This window comes from Cottoperca gobio, chromosome 1 (assembly GCF_900634415.1).
Source record: "Cottoperca gobio chromosome 1, fCotGob3.1, whole genome shotgun sequence".
Taxonomy (NCBI): domain Eukaryota; kingdom Metazoa; phylum Chordata; class Actinopteri; order Perciformes; family Bovichtidae; genus Cottoperca; species Cottoperca gobio.
Genome location: NC_041355.1, coordinates 23,482,808 through 23,506,410, shown reverse-complemented (window position 1 = coordinate 23,506,410; position 23,603 = coordinate 23,482,808). Strand labels below are relative to the sequence as shown.

Below are 23,603 nucleotides of genomic sequence, written 5' to 3'. Positions count from 1 at the left end.
AACAACAAATGTGAGTGTTTTCTTACATGACGATGCATGACGACATGAGGCCGCTTCGTAACACTCAAATATTTAAGCATTTGAAAATGCTGGTGTCTTCCTATTGAGGGCAGATTCAAATTACAATATAGGTGAATGGACATGGTTGAGTGTTAACAAATACTAACCATTAAGAACCATTTATTTTTTGCGTACCAAATAACCTGGTAACACTCTGTATATTGGAGATTTTATCATTACGAAATCATGACTTTTATTTAGAATACAAGGGGAAAGCCATCAATACTAATATAGATTTGCCTTTTATTCCATTGTTGTAGCGAGATCATAACAGCCTATACAAAAAGCATTCATGGTGTTCCGTATATTTTGTACCCACTAAGCACTTCAAAGCTGTATACATCTGGTGTGTACTCAACGTACAGCTAAAATAGCCATTATGATGTGATTTGCAATAAAACAAGATGTTGTCAGCCAGCCAAAGAATTCCAGCTAAGTGGCTCAGACGCAGTGCAAATAGAATTTCACTTAGCATCAAGACGCCGTGAACACAGAAACGATTGACTATGCCTCTTGTATAGCATTCAGATTAAATATAGGCAATGTGTTTCCCTCATGAAGCATTCCCGCTGCTTATTTCAGCAGGCTTCATCTTTCTGACTGATCTTAGACTGACACTCCAACTCTCTGTACCTGCCAAGAGCCTCCAGAGCAGAGCTGAGATGAATGAGGTCGAGTGAAAGACCCTGACGTTGAAGTTCGAAGGGCAGCAGCTTGAAACAAAAGAGGTTGCACAGCAAAGCCGAGGGTTAAAAGGCCTTGTTGCTGCTGGAAGGGGCTCAACTACTGCTGGCAAGGAGCCAACCCAGTATGTTCACTCCCATGCAAACACAGCTACTGTCATCCAGAAACTGTGACTGTTGCGCTACACTCTTGCTCTTCGCACGGTAGGGTGTCACCATAGCGATTAGCTTTGGCAGTTAATACTATGAAAATGTGCTCCCCTGGGTACTGCCGAGTTACAAAAATCCCAAAAGTCAAAAACTGGCTTACTGCCACAATCAGCAATGTTTCCAAGTGTCTTTGTGACTTTCGTAGTAGAACAAGGACTCGTGAGTATAGCAAATAATTATTTTCAGTGCTCAATAACAAAGCATCTCTTAAAGAATGTTTCAAAAGACTGAAAAGGAACACATGGAAAAGTGAGTTAACTTGTGTCTGATGTGTCCTCACATCACATGGGGCTTCATCCTAGCTTTTAACGCTTTATGTAAAGGCCAAACTCAACTTCTTTGGCACAAATACCCAAAATACCTTTATGCTGTTAGTGCATACCATTAAACACTGATAGGGACTTATCTAAATGACTCAGACAGATATGCTTGAGAGGGAATGGTGGGACTACCCCAGCACTTGTCAGAGCTTGTTTTTGTGTGTGGTAGTGTGTACAGAATTTGCGGCAATGAGCGTGTATTATAGGCGTTCAAATACCACATTTTTAGGTAGATACCAAAATGTATATTTGAGAGCTTAAAATTGTCCAATAGGTTTTATTCACACTAGTGGTGTGGCTCTATGGATGGCAAAGACGATCATTCATGGTCCCCAGAGGATGAATCCTTATGACTTTCATCATCCAAAGTTATTATCTAGCTCCACCAGCAGGGCTGTGAATCACAAGTTCACGACGACACAATATTATATAGATTATTTGCACAACGATACAATATTTACTGATATCCCAGATGGATGGATTGTTGCACCCCAATGGTCAAAGTTATTACTTATTTAGCAAAATATCTGTGCATCTACAGCAGGGGTATTCAACTCAATTTCTAAGAGGTCCAGTTAGAGAACATTTCCGCGAGCATAGGTCCGGAGCATCATAATGTCTAACTTGCGTTATGAATTAGTGTGATATACAGGACTGTCTCAGAAAATTAGAATATTGTGATAAAGTTCTTTATTTTCTGTAATGCAATTAAAAAAACAAAAATGTCATACATTCTGGATTCATTACAAATCAACTGAAATATTGCAAGCCTTTTATTATTTTAATATTGCTGATTATGGCTTACAGCTTAAGAAAACTCAAATATCCTATCTCTAAATATTAGAATATCATGAAAAAGTATACTAGTAGGGTGTTCAACGAATCACTTGAATCGTCTAATTAACTCGAAACACCTGCAAGGGTTTCCTGAGCCTTGAAAAACACTCAGATTGGTTCAGTAAACTAAATCACAAGTATGGGGAAGACTGCTGATCTGACTGCTGTCCAGAGGACCATCATTGACACCCTCCATCAGGAGGGTAAGACACAAAAAGAAATTTCTCAAAGAGCAAGCTGTGCACAGAGTGCAGTTTCAAAGCACATCCACAAAAAGTCTGTTGGAAGGGGGAAATGTGGCAGGAAACGCTGCACAACCAAGAGAGATGACCGCAGCCTTAACAGCATTGTGAAGAAGAGTCGCTTCCAGAATTTGGGGGAGCTTCAAAGACAGTGGACTGAAGCTGGAGTCCAGGTATCAAAAGCCACTGTTCACAGACGTGTCCGGGAAATGGGCTACAATAGCCGTATTCCCATGGTCAAGCCACTTCTGAACTCAAGACAACGGAAGAAGCGTCTGACTTGGGCTATGGAAAAGAAGCACTGGACAGTTGCAGAGTGGTCCAAAGTCCTCTTTTCAGACGAAAGCAAGCTTTGTATTTCATTTGGAAGTCAAGGCGCCAGAGTCTGGAGAAAGGCTGGAGAGGAGCAAAATCCAAGCTTGAAATCCAGTGTGAAGTTCCCAGTCAGCGATGGTTTGGGGAGCCATGTCAGCTGCTGGTGTTGGTCCACTGTGTTTCATCAAGCCCAGAGTAAATGCAGCTGTGTACCAAGAGATTTTAGAGCACTACATGCTTCCGTCTGCTGAAAAGCTCTATGGAGATGAGGAATTCATTTTCCAGCATGATCTGGCACCTGCCCACAGTGCCAAAACCACCAGTAACTGGTGTACTGACCATGGCATTACTGTCCTCGATTGGCCTGCCAATTCCCCTGACCTGAACCCCATAGAGAATATGTGGGGTATTGTGAAGAAGAAGCTGAAAGACACCAGACCCAACAATGCTAATGAGCTAAAGGCCGCTATTGAAGCATCCTGGGCATCCATAACACCTCAGCAATGCCACAGGCTGATTGCCTCCATGCCACGCCGCATTGATGCAGTAATCCGTGCAAAAGGATTCCCAACCAAGTACTGAGTGCATTAATGGACATTTTCAAATGTTTGATTTTGTTTTACTGTTATAAATCTTTTTTTTTACTTGGTCTGAGGAACTATTCTAATTTTTTGAGATAGGATTTTTGAGTTTTCTTAAGCTGTAAACCATAATCTGCAATATTAAAATAATAAAAGGCTTGCAATATTTCAGTTGATTTGTAATGAATCCAGAATGTATGACATTTTTGTTTTTTTATTTGCATTACAGAAAATAAAGAACTTTATCATAATATTCAAATTTTCTGAGACAGTCCTGTATATTGAAGTAGCCTAGTAGCTGTATCAACGTAAAATCTAATAAAGAAAGTACAATTTTAAAACATTTCGACAATATTTATTGTCACTGAACTATACAGATATATATAATACTGTAGATATGTATAGTGTTCTTCTCGGGCTGCATTTAAAAATAAAATTTAGAAAATAAATAAAATAGCTTTTGTGCATCTTAAAATAAAGTGCTTAATTTTAGAAAAATAAAATAAAGTGTAGCAGCAGCTTGAGTTTCCCTTTTTCTTTAACTGTTTCACATCTTGATTTAACAGTCTCAATGTTAGAATAAATCAGTCTCAACACATTTTAACAATTGAACAGTTTAACCCAGGCTAGCACATCCTGGGTTAAACTGTTCTCTGTGGCTGATGATGCTGACAGGTGGCCTATCTGCTTTGTTTTTGTTACAAATCAACATCATATTGGGCTCTGAGTGCTTATTTTCTGTGCCCTCAGTTCAAACTTGAGTCTGAACTGTGGGTATGTTTGGTCAAAAACGTTGTGCTTTGCCTCATAGTGGGTGAGTGAATGAGTCCATTCTGGATTGAAAGCTCTGTTGACTTTTCTCTTCTTGTTGAGCGCCATAAGTAGTTATTTTTCTCTCCCTGTCTGCCGCTCATTCGTCTCTTCTTCAGTGTTTCTCTCCCTTTCTCCGTCTTCTCTCCCTATATCGCTAACTCGTCTTTCCGCCTGTCACTCGCCTCTCATCTCTCATCTGTCTGTATTCAGAGTCGCAGCGTTTGCCGCCTGAAATGCACAGATTTGATTGGCTGTGTAGCATCACGTGGGATGGCTTAACTCAAATGCAATTGGTCTGTGAGTTTCCTGAACCGCTAAACCAGTGGCGTAAATGCGAGAAAAGCTGCGCCCCGTCAACATTGAAAATCCCTCAATAATTTATTGATTATAGGTCCGGATAGGTCGGCGTCGGCGTCGGCGTCTGGGTCCGGACCCGGACCGCGGTCCGCCAGTTAATGACCCCTGATCTACAGGATGGATTGTCACAACATCTTATATATTAATGCTGTATGCTGTTGATAAATTGACGTTGATGGTTTTAAGATGACTTTGGTGACGTTTTATCGAGCATCACCATTAGGTTGACATCTGTGGTTTTGAGTGAAATGTCTGGACTAGTTACACTAGTACACTAGAAATTTGGTACAGACATTTATGTCCCCCTCAGGATGAATTGTAATAACTTTGATGATTCCTTAACTAACATTTAGCGCCATGAGGTCTACCTTTCCAAAACGTTTTTGTATGATCAAATATCTGGACAACTCAGCTGTACGTTACATGTAGTGCTAACTAGGTAACATAAGAAACTAACTAAACTAAGATGGTGAACATGGTACAAATTATACCTGCTTCATATCTGCATGTTAGCATACACAGCCTCACAGAGCCTCTAGCATGGTGCTAAACCTTAGTTTGAATATATCTTTGGCATTGTTGTACTGCAATATCTTGCCAGTTATTAGCCAACAGATTCCTCCATCCATCCATCGTCCACCGCTTATCCGGGGTCGGGTCGCGGGGGCAGCAGCTCTAGTAGGGAACTCATTGCCTACCCACAGTAGGCAATCAACCGGTTTCCTGCTGAGAGCCATGGCCACAGATTTTGAGGTGCTAATCCTCATCCAAACCACTTCACACTCGGCTGCGAACCGATCCAGTGACTACTAAAGGTCACAGACCAATGATGCCATCAGGACCACATCATCTGCAAAGGGCAGCGATGAGCTCCTCAGGCCACCGAACTGCAACCCCTCTCCTCCACGACTACGCCTCGATATCCTGTCCTTGAATATCACAAACAGGATTGGTGATAAAGCGCAGCCCTGGCGGAGGCAAACACCCACTGGGAACGAGTCTGACTTACTGCCGAGTATCCGGACACAACTCTCGCTTTGGGCGTACAGGGATTGGAGAGTGAACTCCTTCACTTGGGGTAAGGACTCATTGCCTACCCACAGTAGGCAATCAACCGGTTTCCTGCTGAGAGCCATGGCCACAGATTTTGAGGTGCTGATCCTCATCCAAACCACTTCACACTCGGCTGCGAACCGATCCAGTGACTACTAAAGGTCACAGACCAATGATGCCATCAGGACCACATCATCTGCAAAGGGCAGCGATGAGCTCCTCAGGCCACCGAACTGCAACCCCTCTCCTCCACGACTACGCCTCGATATCCTGTCCTTGAATATCACAAACAGGATTGGTGATAAAGCGCAGCCCTGGCGGAGGCAAACACCCACTGGGAACGAGTCCGACTTACTGCCGAGTATCCGGACACAACTCTCGCTTTGGGCGTACAGGGATTGGAGAGTGAACTCCTTCACTTGGGGTAAGGACTCATTGCCTACCCACAGTAGGCAATCAACCGGTTTCCTGCTGAGAGCCATGGCCACAGATTTTGAGGTGCTGATCCTCATCCAAACCACTTCACACTCGGCTGCGAACCGATCCAGTGACTACTAAAGGTCACAGACCAATGATGCCATCAGGACCACATCATCTGCAAAGTGCAGCGATGAGCTCCTCAGGCCACCGAACTGCAACCCCTCTCCTCCACGACTACGCCTCGATATCCTGTCCTTGAATATCACAAACAGGATTGGTGATAAAGCACAGCCCTGGCGGAGGCAAACACCCACTGGGAACGAGTCCGACTTACTGCCGAGTATCCGGACACAACTCTCGCTTTGGGTGTACAGGGATTGGAGAGTGAACTCCTTCACTTGGGGTAAGGACTCATTGCCTACCCACAGTAGGCAATCAACCGGTTTCCTGCTGAGAGCCATGGCCACAGATTTTGAGGTGCTGATCCTCATCCAAACCACTTCACACTCGGCTGCGAACCGATCCAGTGACTACTAAAGGTCACAGACCAATGATGCCATCAGGACCACATCATCTGCAAAGGGCAGCGATGAGCTCCTCAGGCCACCGAACTGCAACCCCTCTCCTCCACGACTACGCCTCGATATCCTGTCCTTGAATATCACAAACAGGATTGGTGATAAAGCGCAGCCCTGGCGGAGGCAAACACCCACTGGGAACGAGTCCGACTTACTGCCGAGTATCCGGACACAACTCTCGCTTTGGGCGTACAGGGATTGGAGAGTGAAGAGTTGGTTCATTGTTGGTCCGTTGTTCCACAGCCAGGACGGAATCCGCATTGTTTCTCTTCAAGCTGAGGTTCAACTATCGGCCGAAGCCTCCTCTCCAGCACCTTGGAGTAGACTTTACCAGGGAGGCTGAGAAGTGTGATACCCCTGTAGTTGGCACACACTCTCTGGTCCCCCTGTTTTGAACAGGGGAACCACCACCCTGGTCTGCCACCCCCTTGGCACTGTCCCAGACTTCCACGCAATGTTGACGAGGCATGTCACAACAGATTCCTATAAGGAAGAATCTGTGATAAACAATTATCAGCTCTATTTCTGCATGGTAAGGCAAGTCTACTATGTGGCTGTGTCTGTATGTTCTACAGGATTTCCCATCATGCCTCTGGGCCACTTTATTCAACTCAGAGGCAATCCATGCTGAGCTGAGGTATAAGATCAGAGCCAGGCTGGAGGATGTGGACTCAGTGAAAAGATCCAAACCCCAGAAGCAGATGGGTATGTGATGGCAACCACAGTGGAAAACACAACCAACAACCATCCATGGTGTGCCCACGCCCAAAATATCAAGCTTAAACCTAATGACCCCCCCCCCAGGCTTAAAAATAGACTCCATTCCCTCAACACTCCCAGTAAATTGTAACAGTCTGGGCTGCTGCCTCTCACAATAAATGAAGAGACATCTAGCAGAAAACATCTTCTGATTATTTCATTGTGCATAGTTCATAGTAGCTGTTTTTTCTTCACTTTTCCATGAGGAATGGGACACACTCATGCAACAACTAAAATAAGCCTAAATGCTGACTCAGAGCTCAAGTACATTCAGTCGTGAGTGCTAAGTGCAGCCAATATGCCCTCAATCAAGTATTCGCTGAACAAAAAGGTAACACTTTTCCGCAATGTAGAATATATTAGCACTATATAAACATTTAATAAATAGTTTATAACACATGATAATGCACTTGTACACAACTATAAGCTACTTTAAGTATTAATGAACAGTATTTGTATTATATTATATATAATATGTTACAATTGTATAATGCTTCTCGTATGAACACACGTTATATCATCATGAGGAGTTAGTTGTTGACTGCACATTAATAAACACTTACTGTATATCTGCATTATAGTGTGTTAAAAAACATTTAAAAATATTTATATATGCTTATAAATGCTAAATAAGGGTTAAGTGTTAAAAACTAATTATTTACTCAAAAAACAGTTAGGAAGTAATCTGTCAATATTTTACGATGAAATGGAAGATGAGCAGTTTTCACCGCAGCCACAGAGACACATTGAGACATTTGCAAGCATGAAAACAACATTAACAACAGGTCTCCGATGTAGCTTCCATGTTCTTGTGTATTACAGTAGAATTTTAGAACCAGAGAAATCTAGATAAAAAGTCCTGCATTGTCTTGTGATTGCTGCAAGACATTCTTGCACAGCAGGCATGTCTAGACCAATAAGGCATTGCTGCAATTCCAACATGAAGGCTGAAATTTTGGGCGAGGAGGCAACATGAAAGCTCAAGTGGAGAAGCACGATCCTCGTGATCTCTTGATTTCTAACACTCAGCTGTTAATAACCACACCTCAATTTGGAAACAGGAAGGTGTTTGAAACTAAAATGGGTATCGAGGGATTAGGAAACAATGAGGAGTCTGGGCCATAACTCCCTGCAGATGACTGTAACTGACATGAGTAAGTCTGACCAGATGTACTGTTCGAGTGCTCCTGAAAAAACTCCTTTCATGGACAATATCTGTCATTCAGGAGACATTTAATAATTAAGGGAAAAAACAAGTATTTTATTGATCATAGATTAGTCAAGTTTTTTTCAGATTCCACAGCAGTCATGTGTCAATACTCCATTTCTGACATGTCAACTTTCTTTTCAAAGGAGTCTAAAAATTGCTTCATAAGCAGGGAAAACACAAAGGAGAGGGGAAAAAACTAAACAACTCAAAGAAAGCTTTGGGGGCTTGGATGTCCCAGATAGCAAGAAAAGACCTTGTTCATTTGTTATTCCCACGGAGGAAGCGGGACTTGAAAACAAAAGTTCTCTTCATGCTCAGAAGCAAAGACAAAAACATGAATTCTTACGACAAATTGGACCTCTGATTATTTCATCATGTTCTTCTGAAATGGCTATGAATATTCATGTTGAGTTTAGAGCTTTACTCCCCCCCCCCCTCTGACTGAAGAATCATTTATCTAATAACATGAGCATTAAATTCAGTGACCATAAGAGATAGCGTAGGTAAAATATGAACAGAGAAAATGACTTACAGTTTCGGAGGAGAGCCAGCACCCAGTCTCACAGTTTTCAAGTGAAGAAGGCAAAAGAGCTGAGTGCTTGGTGGGGCAGAGAATGTGGGCCTAGCCACTAACTGCCGTGAACCCCGCCTAAACTACTATATTTAAAGTTAACTATGAAACAGACACACATCATACTTTCAGACCATGAAAGTGCAAATGTTCTGACTACAAAAAGTCAGGTTGGAAAAATTCTCTTTGAATGGGAGTGAATTATTTCCACATGGAACCACAACCTAAATATACTCACTTGTCTAATACAGTCACTTATTTCTGTCAGTTTAGCCAGAGAGGTTAACAAATGACAATAAAGCCTGATAAATTCTCCTCAGATGTTTCTCATTAAAGCCAATAAAAATGTCACAAGAGTGAAATAAACTGAAGGACAATTCCATTCAGAAGCTTTGGCATGGGGTCTTTGGAAACACCTTAAACACAAGAGTTTTTGTATCTGCTGCCAAAGCAGTGCCCTTCACTAAACCACATACCAGGCCGGCACCTCGACTTTCCTTAACTGTGTTCACTTCAAATCTGAAATGGAGTCACGCCTCCTGTGCCTCTGTGGTGGGCGCAGGAAGTGCTGGTCAGGGAGCTGAGGAAGTGTCCATTCAGCAGGTACGTCCTGCGCACCTTTGATGGCGTCTTGATACCATTTCAACTTGCTCACAAAAGAACAATCCTTAAGTGGTTTTGTATCAGATCACAACAAAGTGAAAAGACAGACGAGGACATGTACTCGTGTAAAAAACTTTTACAATTACAAACACTGCTTCAAAGGTGGACCTTCATACTGTAGAGTGAATCAGTTAACCGCATTCTGCAAGTTTAAGTCGGTCTATAAGCACTTTGATATGTGGCTTTCAAAGCAACATGAGTGAACTAACAGACCTCCAGAGACACCCAGCTATGCGCAAATAACAGTCCATAATAACCTGGGCCGCCAGCAGAGTGAACGTGCTAACAAGTTGAAACTAAATAACGGGGATATTACAGGGATTTAGCATATTATATATCAGAGCTGTTTACAGTGTGTTGGCGCAAGTCCAGGTCAAGTCTCAAGTCATTTCAGACGAGTCAATTTCATGAGTCAAGTCTCAGGTCCTTGGGAAAAGTCTTTATATCTCTGGATGAACATTAAAATGAGACTGAATTTTTTCTTTTCAAAGCTTTTCTACAGGCCTTTCAATTCCCAGGCCTAATAATTACAAACAGTGTGTGCACATCACTGTCTAATCTTCATACTTACATCACGTCTTATTTTGTTTATTATTGTTCTAAAATTTTACTTTGCATTAAAGTCTTAAGTGAAATTTAGTCTTCACAAAGTAAAGTCCTAATTTGTGTGTCTTTAACCTGCATTAATGTATTTATTTGTCCACTTAAAGGCAGCGGAACACTTTGTTCACCCAACATTGGCATAAAATCACCATATAAAGTGGGTATGGGGGGGGATGTGTTCAGAAAGCAGTCAGGAGCATTAGCATACATTTGGAGTCGTGCTTGCGTCCACCTGGTGAATGTAAGTCCAATATCCTCTCTCCTGTTAACTCTGTTGTGGCTTCTACTCTCTCCCGAAGGATTGCTGTGGCAGTTCTCAAACATGTCAACCTTCTAGTGTCATTCAACACAGTGTCACTGTGGTAAAAATACAGCTGGCGAAATGTAACAGCCAACTCTATAATGGTTAACACTATAAACAAGCTCAACTCTGGATATCTGGGCTTCTGTTTTGCAAACTTTGCCCATTCCTTTGTCTATAGTGAGTCCCAAACTCTATGTAGGAGCAACACTAAATCACAGTCCTCCTTTATGTAGAAGTTCTGTGTAAATAGTTTGTATTATTATGATTTAACCATTGCTGTATTTTCTGATGGATATATTATAAACCGGATTAAATGTTCTAATAAATCATCCTTGAATGCTTTGGTAGAGAAAGAATATCGTGTCATGCTAATCAGGCCAGTCCGATACTAATAACTTTTTATCCAATTTCCCTGACTATCTACTCATCTTGTACAGAGAGCTGCGAGCAAGACAACTCACATTTCTGTCTTCTTCCTCCTGTCTCTCAATCTTTCCTCTTGTCACAAAACCACACACACCAGACAACACTAAAATGGCACGACATCACATCCAGTTGAGAACGATGAAAAGAAAACAAGAGCCAGCGCACTTCAGGCCACACATGATGTCCACACATGCTCTGTCTCTCCACAGTGCTTCGCCATTTCTGGGTGACGTAATCATAAGTCAAGCTGTTGAGCCGAATGCCAGTGAGCTGGAGGCCATGTTCAAGCACCACGCCATGTGCTTTTACCCTGAACACAGACAGACGAGTGTGGGAGACGTCTTGCTGTCGGAATAGAGCTGCTGTTAGGCTTTAGGACTTCTACAGGAGACAAATAAAATGTTCCACAATCACAAACAACATCTGGTATTGAACACATGAAAACAACTCCCAGCATGTGTGTGAGGTCCCGGTAATAACTGTGCGAGAACATCCGCCAATTTTGTCAACCACTCGTGTCGGCGCATGCAACACAGATACACACGCCTGTCAGTATCAGTGTCAGAGTCAGAGCTCTGAGAACTGAGCATCAAGATCATCAACTTTACAAACAGACGTCAGCCCTCTTCTCTTTCTCACACACACAGAGCCCCTGAGCACTTCCAGCTGGTCATCAAACTCTCCCAAAAAAATTGCCAATCCCAAAAAAAGCTGCCCTCATAAACCTCTCCAACCATCACCTCCCAGTTAGGGCAGAGCATCTGAAAACTGGGACCCTTTTCACCGAGATATCACTCTGTGTTTGATAGGTCAATAAATATTTGAGTGTGGAACAGCTCTCTGAAGACTTCTTTTATTGTTCTAAATAACAACACCGTCTTCCAGTCTGGGCCTTTGAGTCTCTAGAAAATGAAATGTTATGGGACTGGGACTTGTAGACTGAAACAGAAGCTTAAAGTAAACATGGCCGTGCCCAACCTCGTTCTCTCTTGTATCACCTCCTCCTGCAAACACGTACACACAAACTGCTCACAGGAGCAGAATGTGTGTGTCTGTGATGTGTGTTTGCGACTCAGCTTTCCCTGAGGTCCGACGAGCACTTCCCTTCCACAAAGCCCTGAGTCTCATCCCCCCCTCCTTGCCCAAGATAAGCATTTCCAGCTGGTTTCACAAATATTACAAATGAGATTCAATGGGTGCCACAGATTGTGTCTTTCTCTGGTTTGCTCTCCCTCCCTCTTCCCTCTTTTTTCTTCTCACAGAGACTAGCCTTGTCTCCTGAAACAGGGTAGCTAGGGAAACTAGGCCAAGGACTGGCCTGCTGAGACAGAAGAGTCCAAAACACAGCTCAGCTCTGAGAAGCTCCTGTTACACTTTAACTGTACTGTGGACACTACTCAAAAAGCTTATATGTACAGTTGGACTGATTTGGGAAGCTCATGTTACACTACTAAACTACTCTGTGGAAGTAATAGCTGTGCTGTAAGAGTCGTTGCATGAGTTGCATTAAAAACATATTACTGTATCAACAGTGGACCATTCATTTACTGTCTATAAGCCCTGGAGAATTCTGCCTGTGAGTGTACTTTGCCACATTAGTCTGCCAAACACAATTATTTGTGTGTGTCTTGAAAGAACAGTTTGACACATTGCAGAAAGTGAGATGAGAAGATACCAAAACTAAAGCTGCAGCTAGGACACACTTAGCTTAGCATAGCATAGGGCAGACCTGGGCATTGTACGGTATTGTATTGTACCTTATTGTGTTGGCGAGCCACATCCGGCCAAAGGTAAATTATAAAACGGACATGTCAAATCAAGCAATCTGATTGGTTCTTAGCCGTGGTATAATGATATATCACGGGTAGAATTGTAGTTACTTTTCACAACAAGTCAGTTGTCTGACGAGTCTGAGTCTGAGAAAAAGCTACAGCTGTTAAATTACGTCCATTAAGAAACAAACTTACAAAGCTTTACTCTGGAGGAGTGGATTGATCAGTGCCTATCTCCAGAGAAAAAAGCCCTAAAAGACGACATGCAGAGCTACGTGAAGAGCAGGTAGACCAAATGGAAAAAAAACAAAACGAACAGAACACCGCGCTAGCTGTTGCTAGGCAACGGAGGGGACTATTCTATTTTGAACATCATTATTTAATAATAAAAACTATTTAAATTGGAGTGTGTATTTTTCTTTCATATTGCCACACTTGGTAACAGTTTTATAAAAGCAATAGCTCACTTCAGACTGTGATATATGCTCATTATATCACAGTTAAGGGGGCCGAACCACGCCCCTTAACTGTGATATAATGAGCATATACCACGGCCTGTCGTCAGCTATTGCTTAATTATAACATATATGAAAAAGTATATATATATTTTTTAACAGCACCCTTTTCAAAATAAAAGCAACACCATTGTATTGTGTGCATGGTGTAAATAACCTTCTGACTGTGTTGCTATTATTTTGAAAAGGGTGCTGTTTTTCTTTATTTACGTATGTGCGCCGCGCACGTGAACAGCTACAAGTGATGCTGGCCGGCTAGCCCTCAAAATGTCCGCTCACGCCAAAATAAGAAAGATTGATACAGAGTGGCTTGTTTTTAAGAAGACATGGACTTTCACCAGCTGCTCTAAAGCTCGTTAATTATTAACACTTCATATCTTGTTTGTTTATTTGTACAAAAACCCAAGTATAAAAAACGACAAGTTGTGGTTTTATAGGGGGTTTTGTGCTGGATCAGTCGCTAAGATAAGCTAACCGGATGCTAGCTGTAGCTTCATAGTCACCACACGGGTGCATTAGCCTTAGCTCAGCTTATGTTCATTAGCCTAATAACTGGAGGCAGCTCGCCTGGCTCTGTTCAAATACCAAGTTGTAAAACATAACTTGTCATTTTTACATTGCAGAAACACTGTGTTAATTACTGAGCTTTAGAGGTGCTGTTGGCAATTTTTCAACATTTGACTGAATTAGCCTATTTGCCCTGCTTCCATTTTTAATGCTAAACTAAGCTAGCGCTCCATATTTAACACATAACAGGAGGACAGGAGAGCTATTAATCGTCTCATCTCACTCGCCACCAGAAAGGGAATAATAGTATTTCCCATTATGCAAAAATAGGTGTCACTTTGTTCTTATGGGAGGTTAATGAAATTGAATTGAGATTGTGTTTATGGTGCTTACATTGGAACATGACATTTAAAACCTTCAACCTAGTTACTCTGCACACTCTACTGAACAGGAAACTCTATGGATCATCAAGAGCAATCGAGATTACTAGTTTAGAAGAAGTGTATTTGACCTCCATAGGAACAGGAGCTATATTGGCATTAAAGGTTGTTGTTGCTGTTGAGCTATTTAAATATATCTACACCTGAGAGGTTAAATTAACAATATGTTGTTTTGAAATTTGGATGAACCTTTTCAGATACATTAAAGAAGGTCACACGGTCATGTAATTATTAATGAATGTTGCTTTGTGTGATTGTCTCATAGTGATGTGTATATATATAATGTGTTCTCTCTTATAATAAAAGATCTTGATTGTGAGATTTACTGAATTAATAAAGCTTAACTAACAGACCCTGTTAGCACTTCTGAGACAAAAGTGCACAACTTAAGGTTTTCCTCTTAACACGTCTACAAGGTTGAGTCATAAACCAGAACCAAAGCCAGTCAGGGGCTCTTATAGCAAACAATATGTTTAGTTTGTTGTCATTTGAAAACACAGATATTGTTTTGGATATGACACTGAAATAGATTTTCTGAAAATCTTTAATCTGGAAGGAGTTTTACAAAAGGTCAGTTTTCAGTGACCTGAAATGCTGTTTGTATGTAGATGAACAGACAAAACGCAAAGATGTAGTAGAAAAAGCTACATCTTTAAAAAATACCGTGGACCAGGCCAAAAGCACAGTATGAACCTTTTTTGCTTCACTACCTAAACTTGAAACCATGCCGACTTCTAGTTTTGAGACCATTATTATTTCAGCTAATATCGTTCTTACATGGTGCATCAATAAGTTTGTGTTCCATCAAATGAATGGGCACACAGCACACCTTGGGGCAGGTAGTCCTCCAGTATGGGAGTACTGGTGGCTTCAAGAGCTCCAGGCAAACTATAATGAAGCTGCCATGTGAAGTCTGCAGCGTGCACTGTACTTGATGGCTACTTGAAGGTGACAGTGTACATGTACAATACCCAGTGAATGGGAGGATGGGGGGGTTGGGGTTGTCAATCGGGGCCCACAGCTCGTTTTTGCCCCGGGGCTCTGTACGGTGATGCTCCTACTCTGTCGCAGTTTAGGTATCAGTTTCACTGAGGCCACCCCATGTTACAAAAATACACACTCAAAGTCCAGCGTGGGTGGTATCATCGACTAAGTCAAGTTCACAGATGCAGTTTTGTTCTGGATGAGAAAATCTATTACATGTCTAAAATGTTTATCTTATTTCCACGTCTTGTGAAGCAGGTACAGTAAGTCTGATAAAGGGGTACATATGGCGAGAGCCCTGCAAATTATTACTTTCCAAGTAGGATAGGTGTGCTAATTGTGTCCATATCGTTAGGCCCAAGGGTCTGCAGAACTGTAATTGCATTTGAGCAAGTCATTTATTATGACTTGTTTATTAGCTCTGAACTGGGCCCATTAAGAGCAGAGCCCCAACACAGACTCTCACGTATAACAAGTGTAGTGTTGATGAAGAAGGCCACAAGAGGGAAGGATCAGGATGGTAATAATAATCACTGAAGCCTAACCTAGGTTTGTTCGGTCCGAAATGTGGAGAATTAAATGACCTACATTCTAAAAGAAAAAGAAAGATTGATGACACAAGCTAAAGATACATTTGAAAGGGTTAGAGTTTGACACCTTTCAAAGCTACCAAGTGGACGTTGTGGTGAGAATATGTTGTCAACTGCTGTTTCCAAGGTGAAGATCAAACTTTCAATCTCAATTGTTAAGACAAGGCAGAAAAAGGAGCACTTCAGGTGCAAAGAAAGGATATTTAAAAATCTCCAATTCCATGACAAATGGGCAAACTCCATCTCCTGACGAGCATCATGTGGTATGATCAAATGCTCCAGAACAGCAACTGAACAGACCTTCTGATTATTTTGTCAATTGCTTACCAGATAAATCTTGTTTCTGACAAAACCTAAAATGATTTTAGACATGAAAATAAATCAAAGATTATGCTTTTCAGAAATATAAACAGTGTGTATGTTTGTAAACTGTTCATTGTGGACATGTTTTGAAGTGTGGACAAGTAGTGCTGAACACTGAGAAGACCATTATCAGTGATGATGATAGAATAATCTGATTATTGGTTGTTATCTAAGTCTGTGAAATGTTAGGATATACACGAAATGAAGTTCTTAATAAATACAATGTTTCTATACTATAGTACTACTACACTTCTATATAGTACTATAATTACTATAGTATCTCTACTATGAAGAAACACTGCAAGGCTGAAATGTAGTGTCTATAGCTGTGTAAATGTATCACCTAGGGCTGGGCGATATTGATCAAATCAAAATAGTACAAATTTCACAATATTTTTGATAAAATACCACGTTATTTCGACAATATTGTAGGTTTGACATTTGGTGCTTACACAAAGTGTTTACACATCGAGATCTTTCAATAAATAATCATCAGTAATGTGGATTTAATGACAATGGGTGAAGGCAAATATTAGAACAGCTAGGACATGTCTGGTAAGTTTTGAAAATGACATCGCTTTACAGTAATACAGCCTTTTAAAAAAGGAAAAGACACTTGTGCGATATTATGATATCTAGTCTCATATCACAATATCAATATAATATCAATATATTGCCCAGCCCTGTTTCCACTTTACAACTTGTGAAAAGTACAGGCTGACTGGCATTAAATTAATGTAATTATTTGGTGTGAATAATAAAATTATTAGAGTATGCCACCACTTTACCCTAAAAAGAAATGCTAGCCACATACTGAATATGCAAGGTTTTGACTCCTAACATCACTAGTGTGTCATTAGTATGTCAGAAAGTCATGATAATATTGACATGTTAAAGATAATAACCTGCATAAGGTGACAGTGCTGACGGTGCCCAGGCTGCTTGTTGGACTGTACAGCTATGACAGCTCACTTGTGATAATACACTATGTCTGTTGAAATACTGTGGGGGGGTACCTGCAGTGGTAACGGTTGGCTTTATTAATTATAAGCAGGTATCTTTCTGAACAAGAGTTAGCTTAGCGGTGGTCTTCACATAGCAGCTAGGCTATATTAACGGACTAAATGCTGCGTTTAGGTGTCATGCTGTGCCTGGGAACAGGCCAGACACCGCTGACACGTCTGAATGGGACAAGGTGGGAATAAGGTGATATGGATGAAGAAGGTAAAACAGGCAGGCAACTCACGTAGTGTTTAGACGGATTGCGCCTCTTCTCCACGTCCACGACTTTCACGTCCAGCACAGTCCGAAACTGCATCTTGACCCTGCAAAGGCTATGCATTAAAAGCGACAGACAGGCAGCTGCTGCGGCTCCAGATAAGCTATCTTGTATCACGGGAGAGAGATCACAACATTCATCGCTGTGTCATTTAACAATTCAGCGGTCCATGAAGAGAGCAGCTCGTCTCGCGGCCAATTGGGCAGCGCAGACTTCCCTCCGTTGACGCAACGACCGTCAATCTGATTATAAACTTATCGATAGAAGCTACATTTAAGCCTGTGCTGGTCGCTGTCGGTGAAACACACACAGACGGATATCCGAGCAGAGAGCGAGGTTCACGTTGTCTTCGGCCACACAGGCTGGCCAGGAGCGGACGGCGAGCTGATGAAGGCGGTCACCTTAAAGATAGAAAAAAAAGTGACGCGAGTTCCTTTGTGTCTGCCGCGATGCCTACAAAAGGGGCATCTGCACACCTGGAGGTTACAGGGGTTGGATGAATGCGAAGGGAGCCGGCAGATCCAGCGCCAAACCTCCTCCTGAGTTCCAGCAGGCGCAGCGAATTTAAGGAACAGAGTGGGAAGGGCTTCACGCACGTCCTCAGGGCTTCTTGGAATAAAGCACCAGAGAAAAAATATTTGGCTGTGCCTTTCCTCGACAAGCGTTCTGTTGTGTGACAGGCTAATAATGATGCGTTTATTACCATCCGAGAGACAGTGCCGTCTTCACTCGCTTTATCATTTCCCTCATTCCTTCGTCTTCCCTCGGGGGCCCAGAACTTTTCCTCCCCGCTTCTGAGAATATAAAATAATGTAACACTTATCAGGCACAATGTGTAGGCCTGAATTCGACACAAACTGTATGTCGTTCATTGAAATGTTCTTAATCCCGTTGTGCACCAGAGGGAAGCGTGATAATGAAGCTCTGCTCAGTTTGTTCACTCTCCATGAGTCATGAGCAGCTTTCTGGCCGGAGACACGGCCGACGGGAGATATAGATACAGATGTTTCACAGGCGACCAATCAGCGGCAGCCTGCTCTACATGAAAGAGCCAATTAACGACCAAACACTGCCCCCATGTGCACACAGCAACATAAGCATGATGCTAAGAAGGTTCGACTTTTACCTTTATATTTAGTTTGTAGAGCAGCTCACATGCATTAAGACCCTTAACAGGTTTTCAGAGGATGAACACCAGATCAGTATCATCTTTTAAATCGCTCAGGAAAGCTTGTTTTTATTTTAATGACTACTGTAACCATGAGCCCAAGGCTGGAACTCCAACTGGGCAACTGCCCCAAGGGCCCTGAAAACTACAGGCTTATGTCAAATGCTTTGTTGTGAAGTAATTGAATATGCATATGAGAATATGTAAGGATGGATTACCAATTACCAAGGATGGAGACTTGGGCGCTTGGGCATTTACTAATCAGGGGAAATCTAATGAAAAATGTGATTGAGGTACTTTATGGGAAATGAAGAGTCCAACTTTTTGAAGTTTGATTCTCAGCCTCTGCTGGAGATGAATGATGTGGCATACTTATTTGCGTTATTCTAACCACATAAGGATATGACATGTTGGTGCATGTTCCATATGTGCATTATGATGTACCTATAACTGCTTATTTAATAATGATGACAGAGGTGGTGATAATAGCAATTATTAGTACTATTATTTAACAGGTTTATCTTATGGAGATTTCTTGTACGTGTAGCTGTAAATATCAGGGGGATATGTCATGTATACTGCTGCTTTTTGACACATTTTCTGTTGTTTTGTCTTAAGAAAAACATAATGAAGAGGGTTTTTTCAAAAGAAAAGCTGTGCAAATTAGATAAAAAGTTAGATTGGTGGGGACCCAGGAGCTAGTTTGTGCCCCAGGCCCCCCTAGCAGGTTAATGCAGCCATGCATGAACCTCGTCTTTGTTGTCTGTCATTGATTTCATCATAAATATTAACAGTGGATTGCAAAATTGTGCAGTCATAGATTTCAAATGAAGTTAAATTAAACTTAATATTTACCTTAGAACACTAACATGCAGTAGTGATTTAATTTAGTAGTAATGCAAATATAAGAAATATGTAGTTCAATTACTTTTGGAAACAACCACACTTGATAATAGTCCTGATTAACAAAGGAATACAAATGGCATGATTTATTTAAACATATTGGACGCTCACATTTTGGAGCAATAAGCTATACTTCACATAGTATATACGGTATATATATAGTAATAGTGTGCTTAAGTTAAAACGCAGTGTAATGGCTGTCGCTGGTGCTGACGACGTCACTGTTGGACTCCAGTGATTTGAGGACCAGCTCCAGCGCTGCTTTGCTCACGTTGAGGCTGTAGCGCTGCCTGACTGCAGACAGGATGTGCAGGACGTGGCAACCCTTCTCTGCATCTACGGGCACAGGAGGAAGCAACTGTCAACACACAACACAACTGGAAACCAAGGTTATATGGAAACTTTAAAGTAAAACTTGAAAAGAGGGATTTGTGGAGTTCAGTTTTTCAATATTCTCACAAGTTATTCAGCATTTTTATTGGATTTGATGACACACACACACAGGGCCAAGAATATCTATGATTGAGGTACTGTCTCCACAAAGCTCTCTACATGGCGACGGCTGAGCCGGTGGCGAGCAGCTAACGGCGCTAACAGAAAGAACAGCGCACACAACAACAACATTGCTGACAGAGCTATCAGTGTTAAACTGAGGGGGAACTGGAGGGGGGTTGGTAGGTTTTTGCGACAACGCCGTGGGTCGGGGCGGCTAGATCAGCTGTAAAAGCTGTGTGAGCGCACTGCAGAGCAATGGCCATTAGCTAGCCAGTAGGACACACAAACAAGGACTCACAAGCCCCCAGCCCAGCAACATAAACAAAGCACAGAGAAGCTTGTATTACAACACACAGAGGGAGAGTTCATTCTCTGCTCAGGGGGACATTACTCCACTACATATGAAATAGTTGTTTGCTGCTATATTAATGCTCTGAATGTCAAATATAGAACCTTTAGTTCTTGATTTCTTCAACTGAAAGAGTATTACTGCTCTACTGAACACATTGCACATTAATCAAAAGCTTGATACTTAATTAAAAGTACTTACACTTCTCTCTCCTGGAGTCCTCCCTGATTATATCTTTGACAGCTATGAGCAGATCTTTGTCATGTGCAGTCACCTGGTGAGGGACAACAGCATCAAACAGACATCGGACATAATGAATCCTCACTATACCGACCCGCTGAAGTGGGAATCATTTATTGAAGATGTCTCTGCTGTTTCTCACATGATAGACCTCATCCTGGGATTTGACCTTGCGGTACACAATACCCTCGTCCTGTAGAATTTGCAGGACCTCCTTCAGAAGCTGGTGTAGCTGCTGGCATGCAGAGGGACCCGCCACAGGCTCCTTCATAGAAACAGTGAATCATGATAATACAACAGTGCTGAAATTAAGTTATACTTGAAATGGCACAATCATTAACAATATATTTTTTTAAAGGTCCAGGTATAGATGCTAATATTTTCTAGCCTCACGGGACACAAAGCCCCTAAATCTGGTGCTCAAAGTACATAACACAACTTTACACAGCCTTCCTTAACTGTGACACTTCAATAAATGACAAGACATGAACAGAATGAAAATATATAATTATTTATTTAAATTGAAAACTCAAGTTCTTTGTTTTCTCGCGGTCTTTAAGTTTACACACTTCCAAAGTTACAGTCTGTTTGTCTTTTGTTAGGAGGTCAAACAGGTCATAATTCCTTCTCTAATATCTGTATCATGTTGCTGTGAAAGCATCTCCTTCCAAATAACTGTAATTGTTAAAGTTTCTCGGCAAAAACTACATTTTACATGATTACATTGTGGGATAACAATTTCAAAACAATTTTTAAGCCAACACGGAGTCGGATACAAACACTGGCTGGCCTTCGCCGGGCACATTTCCCCTGTGCTGTACAATCAGCTGTAGGTCGGCTTGGGAAGCTTAGCAGCTCCAGCCGTACAACAACCCAGACCCCGCACCTCCCGGGGGCGTGCTCGTTGTGCCGATGAATAGGATATATACGTGGCTTTATACAGATCGGAGTTTAGCTTTCAAACAATGCTAAAATCACACATCTCTCACTCTCTCTCATTCTATTCAGCATTCTCACCTACGGAGGACACTTGAAATACAGTCTGACGTTTGATTTTCATTTCATTCCACCTCTACACATCTTCAAAAAGAAACTGTTCCAATATTATTATTAGGGCGTACCTGGTCTGCTGATGCATTTCGGGGCTCGCTGGAGATCAGAGGCTGCAGGAGGTCCTGAACATCATACGGTCTGAACCTGCACACCGACTTCTGCTTTAAGAAATCTTTGATGATATTCGTTGCCTTGCTGAGGGAACTGACGGCTGAGTCACTGAACAACAGAGAAAGAATCTGGCCTTAATACAATTCATGCTAAAGCTTAAATATATGTTTAGAGATAACAGACAATCATTGAGTCAGGTCAACTGTCACAGCTTGTTACTATTACTTTCAGAAATGACTTGGGATGCATTTGATTGTTTAGTTGTTTTCTTCTTGTCTATGTTATGACAATTAGAGCCTGCTTTCAATGTTGTTCCATGTAAAGATACAAACTGTATATCGACATGTTTACCTTACTGCAATCTATTTTTGTAATGCTTAATATCTGCTATGCATGTTTCACTACATCTTGGAAAATTGTGTTCATGTTAGCCGATTTCTCATTGGGAAGGGGAACTATTTCCTTTTGTTGGGTAGTAACTGACGTGTCTGTAGCTGTGCCAGCTGTCGCTTAGAGCAGCCAACTTGACATTTTTCCACACTTTGAAGAAGAATGTTGAGAGTTGTTATTTTTGTACGTGGTCTTACGACGCACTTCAACGATCTCATCTCCTCCGGTTGTTGACACTTTTGTGGACATTTTAATGTTGCCATCTTTCATGGATGTAGCTAGCTATGAAGGTCTGTATTCTGTGTGCACAATTGACATCTATCAGATGCTCCATGATGCAGCCAGGGTGTGTTGCGTGTATTTATAGCATGTTGTTTTCTGCCAACTGTATTGAGACTTCTGTGACTATGCATTTTAAATTAAAATAAATATTGTTACTTGTACGTTTATGATAAATGTAATAAATTATGAACTTATCAACATTCACCTGTATTAGGTGACCTGGTAGCTCACCTGGGAAAGCAGGCGGCTCATGTAAAAGGCTTGGTCCGACCCTTTGCTGCATATCTTTCCCTCTCGCTCTATGGCTGCTATATCAATTAAATAATCTTTTAAAAATAAAACACAGTGTCATAGGCATTTACTGTGTTACTATGTACAACACGGAGGATATGTAGGAAGAATACGTGAGAAACTGCCATTTTCATTGGTTTCAGTGACGTGTTAATGTTTCTGGAGCTTCTCCAGCCCACAAAGAAAACCTTCTTGGTTAAGCACTGGGCGGTATCTTTGGTTGTCTGGATTAGGGCTCTCACTAAAAGAAAGGTTTGTTTTTGGCTGAGGTGGAAAAGGTGAAAGAAGCTTCCACTGAAAAAACAAACAATGACTGCAGACGAAGACATGAGATCTGTGTGGAGCGATGAGGATACTGTAATCTTACACACATGATACATTAAACAAACCATATTTCAATCACGTCTTCCACAGTTTGAGCTTTCATGGTGCTCTTTTAATTATGTCATATCATTGTGCTTTCTTCTTCTGCAATGTTTTAATGACACCCCACTGGAGTATTAGTGCCACCAACTGTGTCTCTTTGTGAACCGACCACTAATAATCCCATTACATGTGGATGGAAACACACTCATTAGCATTTCCTTCTGCCATTTTTCTGTTGCTTTGGTTAAAATGTTCAATAATTTGCCTTCAGAAACCTGGCTACAGTGTTGTGATCTGCTGTGATGGTACAATAAGGGATGGATGTTCGTACCCTGTTGCATTAGGTTGCAGCTGAAGTGGTTTGTCATAACACTGTCTGTAGAGCTGAGGAACCTCCATCATCCACGCTATCTGGAACGCCATCACTGGGTCATTCACTTTATCTGGGAACACACACACACACAGACAGAGACACACGTGATGAATGGCCAGAGGATATA

At 41.6% G+C, this 23,603-nt stretch overlaps 2 protein-coding genes across 7 annotated transcripts in view; both read right to left on the bottom strand.

The window, feature by feature from the left end:
• Positions 1-18,403, bottom strand: part of sh3pxd2aa (SH3 and PX domains 2Aa) — a 109,280-nt gene extending 90,877 nt beyond the window's left edge. For all 6 annotated transcript variants that reach the window (XM_029452047.1, XM_029452121.1, XM_029452370.1 and 3 more), the window contains exon 1: positions 17,423-18,403. In XM_029452047.1, coding sequence (XP_029307907.1) covers positions 17,423-17,518 — 96 coding nt within the window. In that variant the 5' untranslated portion in view covers positions 17,519-18,403. The remainder of the gene's footprint in view (positions 1-17,422) is intronic.
• Positions 18,404-18,758: 355 nt separating this feature from the next.
• The window catches only part of stn1 (STN1 subunit of CST complex), a 9,815-nt gene continuing 4,970 nt past the window's right edge, over positions 18,759-23,603 (bottom strand). Inside the window, exons 5-9 of the mRNA XM_029454221.1 lie at positions 23,435-23,546; positions 21,732-21,882; positions 20,753-20,875; positions 20,572-20,644; positions 18,759-19,862 (exon numbers count right to left, since the gene is read on the bottom strand). Coding sequence (XP_029310081.1) covers positions 19,705-19,862; positions 20,572-20,644; positions 20,753-20,875; positions 21,732-21,882; positions 23,435-23,546 — 617 coding nt within the window. The 3' untranslated portion in view covers positions 18,759-19,704. The remainder of the gene's footprint in view (positions 19,863-20,571; positions 20,645-20,752; positions 20,876-21,731; positions 21,883-23,434; positions 23,547-23,603) is intronic.